Source organism: Clinocottus analis, unplaced genomic scaffold, assembly GCF_023055335.1.
Source record: "Clinocottus analis isolate CAN_PGR_092001 unplaced genomic scaffold, fCliAna1.0.p SCAF_40, whole genome shotgun sequence".
Lineage (NCBI taxonomy): Eukaryota > Metazoa > Chordata > Actinopteri > Perciformes > Cottidae > Clinocottus > Clinocottus analis.
The window spans coordinates 699,399-709,731 of record NW_027176154.1 but is presented as its reverse complement, the minus strand read 5'-3'; the positions used below and the strand labels follow the sequence as shown (position 1 = coordinate 709,731).

General features: G+C 45.7%; 1 protein-coding gene across 3 annotated transcripts; it reads right to left on the bottom strand.

Annotated features, from left to right (window-relative positions):
* Positions 1–1,159: 1,159 nt before the first annotated feature.
* LOC137801349 (heterogeneous nuclear ribonucleoprotein Q-like) lies at positions 1,160–9,120 on the bottom strand. Of its 3 annotated transcripts, none has more exons than XM_068598741.1 (11): positions 8,988–9,120; positions 7,946–8,108; positions 6,795–6,913; positions 6,395–6,616; positions 5,744–5,920; positions 5,438–5,573; positions 4,918–5,123; positions 4,197–4,346; positions 3,978–4,099; positions 2,977–3,394; positions 1,160–1,341 (listed from the first exon to the last, which is right to left on the bottom strand). In XM_068598741.1, exons 2-11 carry the CDS (start codon positions 8,106–8,108, stop codon positions 1,297–1,299), a joined length of 1,758 nt encoding a protein of 585 aa, XP_068454842.1. In that variant the 5' UTR covers positions 8,988–9,120; the 3' UTR covers positions 1,160–1,296. The 3 variants fall into 3 exon arrangements, with proteins under 3 accessions (XP_068454842.1, XP_068454843.1, XP_068454841.1); XM_068598742.1 differs by having other exon boundaries at positions 1,160–1,338; XM_068598740.1 differs by having other exon boundaries at positions 1,204–3,394.
* Positions 9,121–10,333: the final 1,213 nt, after the last annotated feature.

Here is a 10,333-nt window from a genome sequence, read left to right as displayed (position 1 = left end):
AAAAAAAAAAAAAAAAAACCCCACAAAAACAAAAGTCCTCGCTGACAGCGACGACCTCGTGGCTGAAAACTATTACACACCAAAACAAAAAGCCTGGAACTCAAATACACTGGGATGGATTTTGCTCATTTAAAGTCCAGAACATTGTGTCCACTGAGACTTGAACCAAACAGTTTGGACTCCAGAGGATTTGTCACAACCACCTTCATGGCATGATAGTCAGAGAAATGGAGAACGGGCGCTTTTGTTCCGTTCCTAAACTCTGCAGGAACCAGGAAGTCAACTCATGTTCTTCCAAATCTGCTTTAAAAAAAAACAAAGCCTAAAATAAAATAAAACATCACAGATGTTCGCGCCATCAACCGGACGCCGGCGATTACAAACCAAACTAAAAAATAAAGACAGTTTCCCATCGTGGAAGACAAAAGGACATCTGCGGTTTCCAGAAAAACAACAACAACAGGAAGCGTAAACGACATCACCTCTGAGTTCACGACTCAGACCGGAGGAGACACAGGACAGTCACAAGAAAACACTTTGACATTCTTTGGGAAAAAAAGGAAAATAAAATAAAAACATTTCGTGACCGGTTTGGTGCTTGGCGTTCACCGGTCTCAGAGGCCGGCGGTGAAACGGAAAGCACCGGTTGAAACACCCACAATGCACCGCGGGCCTCCCGCGACAAAGTCCCTTTCATCTTTTTGACGTGAGGAGTTTTCTGCGTCTCCTCTCGGCATCGTTACCTCGTCCCGGATGCGTGTCGTTACGCTTCAGGAGGACGAGTGTCGGCTCCCCCGTCCAGTGCCGGCGTCGCCACTGAAGATCCCAGAGTCCTTAAAAACCGGGGAGGTAGTTAACGGACCCGTGCTGCTGGATCCAAAAAGAGCCGCCGGTCCTGCGATGTGGTGGAAGAGCTCAAAGAAACTTAACAGCATCTGCATTAAAAAAAAGAGCACTCCCAACTTAAAAAATAATTAAAAAAAAGGTGCAAAGACTCTTCCAGAAGGAAGTCCATCATGAACTCAGGAACGCAGGTTGGTTGTATTTTGGAGGGGATTATATGAACTAAAACAAAAAAGTAAAAACAGCAAGCTCAAGACTTTCTCCTGATTATCTTCTCACATGGCAGTTGTTGTTCTTCCAGATAGGCACCTTTTTTTTTTGTTGATGTTCAAAAAAAATAAAAAAAATACAAGGGCTGGAATGCCATTGGACCAGCTGGAGTCAGGTGACCTTACCGTCCCATCCGCCCGGCAGCGTGTGAGCGCGCGATGACGCCGACCAGCCGGCCAGTCTTCATAGCGCCGGCGCGTCAGGACCGGCCTCGACCCCTTTGTCCTGCTAGTCAGGTAACAAAAGGAAGCAATTAGAGAATGAAGACACACACACACTATACACACACACACACACACCTGCAGAGGGAGACCTCCGGTTTAAAACATGCACCACATTAACGTATAACCAGCCTGGTTGGTAAATTAAATTGGGAGTTACAGCAGGTGAAAAAGGGCATTTAGAGCAGCAAATACATCTCTAAAAGCAGAAAGTGAACACAAAACAACACAACAAGCGAGTCATGCAAACAGCTCTCTCCACGTGAACATGCAGGATTAGTGTCCAGGCCTCGGGTAGCGAGGGAGATCCTCCCGGGACCAGGAACAGATGCACTTGGATGCAATAAAAAAAAAAAATCAAATTGTGCTTTTTTAATTTTTCATCCCCCGTCTCGCAACAAAAGGCTCCAATGACTCATCGGAGGGGGCGGGGCTTATTGACGCAGCACACAGTGAATTTAGGACACAATTTGTGAAACATTTGTGTTTTTTTTGGACATGAGAGGAACTCATAGAAAAGGATGGAGTATGTCACCACACATACAGAGCACTCCAGAAATGCCGACTAGTACAAAAAGGAAGTGATTTGGGGGAATTTGATGGCATGCAGGGTGACGCTGTGTGTACATGTGGGCAAACCTTTAGTCCACTTTCTTCCACAAGGAGAAAAAAAAGCCTTTTTCAATTTCAAGGCAATTTGAAGAGGAGGATTTTTGCCGAAACATGAATTTGCAACACAATTTGAAGGTTTTTTTGTACACGTGTGCGTGTATGTTTATTAAAGCAGACAAACAGCAAAGAATACAAGCCAAAATGTAAAGCCAAAAAAAGAGGACGACGATCGTCCTACGATTTTTTTTTTTTTTTAAACCTTCCTTTCAATAACAAGACACGCATTACTTTGTGACAATACAAATTGTAATTTCATTTGTTTTTTGTTTTTTTTTAAATACAAGTTTAGGAGACATATGCTTTGTTGCCGTTAGGTACGTTAAAACATGGAAACCAGAATCTTTAAAAACATTCAATAAAGCTACAGCCAAATAGACAGATTTGCATCTAAAATTTTCTCTCAAACGTTTATGGAAAATCTTTTAAAAACGACCACCTGTTTTTTCTTTTTTTTTTGTTTTTTTTTCTTTAAAAAGGGGAAAGAAAACCAGTTCGCCAGAAACAAGTGGGAGAGTGTGTGTGTGTGTGTGTGTGGTTCGAGTCCAAGCGGATTATTAAAATATGTACAAAAAAAGATCGATCTTGCCAGATGTCACCAATTTTTTTTTTTTTTTGGGAGGAAAAAATAAAAAATTGGCCGCCAACCGGACGGGACCGAGGGCCGATCGGACCAAGTCTCTAGACAAAAACAAAACAACAAAAACAAAACAAACCACGTATTGTGCGTTATCAAAGCCCTACTTTACTTCCACTGCTGCCCAAAAGAATCCTGATAAAATTCCTGGTTGTCGGCTTTGTAACCGGAATAGTTACCGGAATGATCTCCGCCCTGAAGCGGCTGCTGAGCAATGGGTTGAGAGCCCCAGTTCTGATTATTGGTCTGGCGCCGCTTGGAATCTGGCTGGTTGTACCCGTCTGCTTTGCGCTTTCCTCCTACATTTCCACCGCGGCCACCCCGAGCACCACGTACCCCTCCTCGCCCTCTGGGCGGCAGGCCTCCTCTCGCTCCTCCTCCTCCGCCCCGCCCGCCGCGGCCCGGTCCGGGCCCGCCCCGCTGGGAGAAGCCGGCCCTCCCTCTGGGCGCCCCGCCCCCGCCGCCGTGTCCTCTCGACGCCGGAGAGGATCCGCCCCGGGACCCTCGGGTGCCCCGGCCGCCGCCGCCTCGTCCCCGGCTCGGGGCCTGGAAGTCGTCGTAGCCGTAGTAGGGGTCGTCGTAGCCGCCGCGGTAGTTGTGGTAGTCGTAGCCGTAGTAGTCGTAGTAGTCCTCGTACCCGTAGTAGTCCGGTGGGTAAGCGGAGTAGCCGCCCCGGCCGCCGCCGCCTCGGCCCCGACCTCGACCCGGAGGAGGCATGTGGGAGGGCGGGGAGTAGTAGTAGTAGTCATCGTACCTGAGGGAGAGAGAAGGAACAAGATCATTAAAACCTTTAACTCATTACAGGGTTCATACACATCCTGAACAACAGAGTTCCAGGACTTTAAACCAAATGTTCATGAGCAAACATTGTGTGAAATGTGTGTGTAGACAGTAGAAAGTGATAAAATGTAGTATTTAAACTAACAATGAGGATTCAAAGCATACAGTAAACCTTAAATGACTCAAATGAATGAGAGACAATAGTTTGATTAAAAGAATAAACATTTATATGGATGCCTGTATGTATGCTGCTGATATTATTTCAAACTCAGCGTAAATGAAAGTCATGAACACATGAATATAACACATTTACAGGTTTTTAATGAGAACCCCGTCATTATATTCTCAAGTATCTCCAATAACTCCAGAGTATTTTCTATTTAAAGTTATTACCCAAAACTGTATTTAATTTAAAATACTATTTTTTAGTTTTACATGTTTTATATTTAGCAACGTGTAACTAGCCAATAAAGCCGATTCTGATAACTAAGATACTATGAAATCAAAGCAAGCCCTTGTTTTGGACGAGGAGGTCGTGAAGGAGAGAAGCTTCTTACATGACGGTTTTGGCCGCTTGCCTCTGCGCTTTGCGCTCCTTCCGTTTCTGATCGGGCGGTTTGGCAAAAACGATCTCGATGGGCTCGCCCTCCAGCTCCTTCCCGTTCATCTCCTCCAGCGCCTGGAAAGCAGCGGGACGCGGCCATTAGCATTCACGCAAAATGTACACACCATCGAGGGTTCAAGCGGAGACCCCGGAGCACTCCGCCCCCCCGTACCTTCACCGCCCCGTCCCGCTCCTCAAAGTGGATGAAGGCGTAGTCTTTCAGCTTCTTGACGCGCTCCAGCTTCCCAAACTCGCTGAAGGACGTCTCCAGGAGCTCCTCGGTGACGCCGTTGGCGAGATTTCTCACAAATAAAACCTTCACCTGCAGAGGGAGAGAGAGAGAGAGAGAGAGAGAGAGAGAGAGCGAGAGAGAGAATCCCACGTCAGCCTCCAACAAGTTCAACAAAACGTCAACTCATCCTTCAAATGTTCGTTCCTGCAGGGTTCAGACAGTCTGACCAATAAATTGCCAAGACTTTATACCTCTTTTCCAGGACTTTAAACCAAATGTTCATGATCAAACATTGTGTGAAATGTGTGTGTGAACAGTAAAAAGTGATAAAATGTAGGATTTAAACTAACAATGAGGATTCAAAGCATACAGTAAACCTTAAATGACTCAAATGAATGAGAGACAATAGTTTGATTAAAAGAATAAACATTTATATAGATGTCTGTATGTATGCTGCTGATATTTTGAGCCTCTTTCTTTTAAAAGCAGATTCATTATTTATAACTAAATGAACACATGAATATAACACATTTACACAATTTTGGGAACTTTTTTTTCCTCAAGGACTTTTCCAGGCCTGGGAATAACATATCATTTAACCTATTAACATCATTTTAAGATGCCATGCCTCCTCCAGGTGTCTCTCCGTGTCAGCGCTCACCTTGGCCATGACCTCGGGGTCGGGGTCCTCGATGGGGTCGGCCCACTCCACCGTCACCACGTTGCCCCACACCTTCACCTTGCCACTCATCAGCCGGCGGCGAGCCTGAGCGGCCGTCTTGTGGTCTTCGTACTCCAGGAAGCAGAAGCCCCGGTTCTTCTTCTTGTCGTCGGGTTGGTGGTACAGTATGACGTCGCTGAGGCCCTCTGAGACGGAGACAAGAGGTTGGCTTTAAGCATTACATGCAGCTGTACAATACATGATTATGTACTTTAATAATATGTTATCGGAGTAGCAGCTCACAGACACAAAATATAAAAAGGGATGAAAGATATATACAAAAATAAATAAATAAATAAAGGAAAAATAGCTGGGATGAAAGATATGTAGAGCGCAGAGTATATGAAGTGTAAATAAACATAAACGTGTACAGTGATTCATTAATCTACAGAGGATCTGGCGAGAGGTGACTTATTGTAAAGTTTTATTAATTTATAAAACACCAACTCGATATGTTTACCTGTGACTTTAGCAAACTCTTCAACAATCTGCTCCTTTGTTTTACTCTTGGGGATGGAGCCAACGAATAACCGGTTGTTGGCGACTGATATACACACCCCGATGTGCTTGTTGGGGCGAATCTCGTGATTATTGCACTACGAGAGAGAAAGAAAAAACACACGTGGATGACAACGAAATTCCTCCCAAAAAAAAGAACATGCCCCAAAACAAATCTGATACGCAAGAGAACGAAACCGTTCCACTGCATGAACAGAAACGAGAGTCCCGACTTGATTCTTGATGACGTCGTGCCGCTTGAACCTACCAGCTTCACCGCCTCCTGGGCCGCTTCTTTGGTGCAGAAGGTGACGAAGGCGTAGCCCCGGTTCAGGCCGCTCAGAGGGTCCATCATTAGCCTTAAGTCCCAGATGGGCCCGGCCTTCTCAAAGAGAGGAACCAGCTCGTCTTCGAACAAGTCGCGGGGAATCTTCCCGATGAATATCTAGGGAGAAAAGAGAATGAACACATTTTAAAAGATGTTTAAAATAGCTAGCTGGCCGCAGCAGGGGCTCGCTGGCCGCAGCAGGAGCTAGCTGGCAGCAGCAGGGGCTAGCTGGCCGCAGCAGGGGCTAGCTGGCCGCAGCAGGGGCTAGCTGGCCGCAGCAGGGGCTAGCTGGCCGCAACAGGGGCTAGCTGGCCGCAACAGGGGCTAGCTGGCCGCAGCAGGGGCTAGCTGGCCGCAGCAGGGGCTAGCTGGCCGCAGCAGGGGCTAGCTGGCCGCAGCAGGGGCTAGCTGGCCGCAGCAGGGGCTAGCTGGCCGCAGCAGGGGCTAGCTGGCCGCAGCAGGGGCTAGCTGGCCGCAGCAGGGGCTAGCTGGCCGCAGCAGGAGCTAGTGTGGACAACCAGTAAAAAAGGTACAGGGGCTTATAACACTGTCTTACGGTACGTTTGACTTCCTCTCAACGCGACGGCGTACCTCGGTTCCAACGTTGGGTTGAGCCCCCGAGTACACCGACTCCGGCGGCGGCCCGCCGTACTTCCGCTGGCCCGTCGTGACGTCGAGCGTGTAGTCGGTTCTGTCCAGGAGCTCCTTGATTTTGGCCTCGTCTGGTCCTTTGGTGGAATCTGAAACTTTCGTCCCTTGTTTCTCCCTCTGCCTGTACGTCTTCATCACCCCACAGAGAAAGGCACTTTTGTTCTGGGAGGGGGAGAGAGAAAGATATAGAGAGATAGAGATAGAGAGAGATAGAGACAGAGAGAGAGAGAGACACAGACACTTTGTCAGACAAAGAGGGTTTCACCTACTTTATGATGAGCACAAACACAACAACATCGTACGCAACAGCCGCCGTTGTCTTCCGGAGGAGCAGACTCACTTGCACATGTGACAGATCGCTCTCTTTGAACTGGACCAGCACCTGCAGGGCTCCCTCCTCGTTGAATTCTTTCAGAGCTTCGAGAGCTCTCTCGTCGAGGTCACTGTGCGCTACGAGGCCTGACGGGCACAACAGCAACAGAGACGACGGTTACAAGACGGCCGCGCCGATCGTCTGGGCTGAGCAACAAAAGCACAGGCGACTCTTGCTGCTCTGCAGCCGCTGAGAGGCGTCAGCATCTTCATAATAATGCAGTTGTACCAGAAGAAACTAAACGGTTGCTTCTAAGATTCATTATCATGTATATTTATATTTTACCGGCCCCACGCAGTGCCAAGTGGAAACACATGCCCCTAAAAACACAAACCTGTAACTAATAAGTATTTTCTTTATGAATTCACCTGCAGATGGTTTTATAGATTTATAGTTTGGTATGCGTGTCAGAAAAGGCCAGAAAATGGTGAAGAAAAAAAAAAGTTTCAATGAGTTTCAAATTCAGTCAAATTAAGAAAACCTCAGTTTATTGACCCAACGCAACAAATGTATTTTAATTATTTATTACCGTAAGGGAATCATCAAGAGAGGTAAATGATAGCTGCAAAACGTACACGTGATGTACACTGCAGTAAAAAGGAGAGCGTTCTGCATGACAGCACTTCTAGTATACAGGTATTTGCATATTTATATTGCATTTTTATATCTAACATTGCTTTATTTGTAAATGATGCTTTAACTAAACTAACTTCCCTTGTGGGATTAATGCTGTAATAAATATTATCTGTCTATGTTTGGATGCTGATGGCATTGCTTTAACTTTAGTAAACGATAGTTACTTTAATTATCCTGCAAGGGGACATTTTATTTAATGTTTTATTTATTTAATTTTCATTTATACATGCAAGTAAAGCAATAAAGTATTTTTTTAAATGTACAATAGCTACAAAAAATAGAACAATATGACTTAATTTAACATTTCTTCCGACACAAAACCAAAACAACAACTTCCAACACCTCCAGGACAGAGTGTGTTGCAGCCCCACACCTGCAGCAGCCTGTTCCTCTCCAGGCAGGTGACAGAAGCACGACACACCTTTCTCCAGGCAGGTGAAGGCAGGACACACACACACACACACACACTCACTCACTCTCACCTGCTACATAGAGCTCGTCCAGCTTCTCGGCCACGTTCTCCGGGAGGCCGGCCTCCAGCAGCGCTGGGAAGTGTTCGGAGCGGCTCACCTCCTCCGGAGGCGTGTCGCTGGGTTCCTCCGTGCCGTTCCCGTTCACATGATCCGTGGCCATGTCTGCAGACATCTGGGCACCGGGGAGGGAACGCAGGGTCATCGTTATCATCATCAACAACAACAACATATTGGGTGGGCGGGTCTGAAAGTATCGTATGTTTGATGGAAGCTTAGCTGGAACTCACGTGAGATACAAGACGTATACAACACATATATTACAGTGTGTGCATGAGTGTTGTATACGTCTTATATCACACAGATGTGTGAATATATGTGTGTTGTATACGTCTTGTGTTATACATACAAGACGTATACAACACACACACACATATACACACACACGTGGTAGATAGACAAAAAAAAACAGCAACCCGGAGTTAATAGAGACATAGTAAAAACACTTACACACACACACTTTGGGAAAACTCTACCGCGTGACACCTCACGTGCAAAGGCCACCCTGACACTAAACCCACCAGCTATAAAAAAAATAATAATAAAAAAAAAAACAACCAGAAAGCCCAGCTGGTGGCAAACCAGTAGAACCTAGAACCAGTAGAACCAGCAGCTGCTGCTGCTGCTGCTGCACGTCCTCCTCGCTGCCCGCACGGCGCCTCCTCGCGGGCCGCAGCCTCTTCCGGCCGCGTGGAGCCGCGAGCTCAGCGTTAAAATGACGTAAAATAAAAACCCTAAACTGCTCAAATGTCCGCCTGCGTTTGATTTCCACCCCCTCGCCACCACCTGAACCCGGTGAGATGAGACCCCACGGGCCGCATCGTCTCACCCGGGCCCCCGAGACTCAAACACGAGCCCGGGATTCAAAATGCCGGCTAGCTGTCCTGTGTAGCTAGCGTTTAAACAGGGCTGCTCCGTCGGGTCCGTTGGCGGTAAACACCCCGCGGCGTCCCCGCTGCGCGCCTTCTCTCGGCTCGGTTGCTCACGTACTCACCGTGCGACGCTGAAGCTGGGTGCGCGATGCCGATCCGCCGCGTTGAATAGAAGCTCCAAATAAAGGTGAGTACCCGCGCCCGGTGCTTTTCAGGGTGGGTTTCTTTACTCCCGGTGAAACAAAATGGCCGCGACGTAACGTCGCGATCTCTGCTTCTCGACTGCATGTAAGGGGTTTTCTTACAGGTTTCTCACGGGCTGCTCAATTTTAAAACATCCGGGACACTGAACGACGTCGAAGGCCCTATTGAAACTGCCCTGTTCTTCTTCTGTCCATTGAATTGCCTTTTGGGGGGCTTTATCATATCCCAAAACTTGTTTAAATGCATATATGACATGAATATCATGACTGGTGAACATTTTTATATTTTAGGGGTCAGCCATGTGGGTATAAAGACATGGCTCTATAGCGCCTCGAGAGTGTATTCAGCCCACACCCATCGGCCCCAATGACCAATTGACTTGAAATTGGACACATATATCTGGTTATGTTTGCTCGACAAAAATAGTAATTTAGAGCATTAAGCTCCGACCACATAGATTTTCCTGCCATTTTGACCTGTTGGTGTGTGTTGTGTTTCCTGGTTGCAGACATGAGGAAAGATTTCTTCAATGCATTTACCTAGCCCTGGTATAAGATCATAGTCCCCTGGTGATATAGTTATGTAGATTTGTGCGTCACCTGCATAATTATGATAACACACTTTGTTGTTTTTCATAATCTGAGCCAGTGGAAGCATGTAGCTGTTGAACAGAAGAGGCCCCAGTATTGTGCCTTGGGGAACACCACATGTCATCTTAGTGAGCTCTGATGTCACAGTCAATGAAATGATCAAAGAACAACTTGTGCTTGGACTTTTTATTATTATTATTATTATATATACATATATATATATATATATATATATATATATATATATATATATATATATATACATATATATATACATACATATATACATGTATATATATATATACATATAAATATATACATACATATAAATATATACATACATATATATGTGTGTGTGTGTGTGTGAAGCGCGTACAGGTGTGTTGTGTGTGTGGTTCCTGTTAAATTAATGTAACAGCTGGTGATCCAAGATGTATTTATTCTTAAAGAGAAACGTATCAGGGTGTAACGCGTCAATGAGCAACTTGAGGGAAAAAGATGTTTAATATCTTATCTATCGTTAAAATACAAATGGATGTATATATGTATAAATATATTTGCAATACTCATATTTCTGTTTGTTTCCTTCACGTAAAGAAAGATTTAAGCTATTTTAACACCTTCACTTTGATGAATAATTAAACATATAAATGAGTCACAATAGGATTTTTATT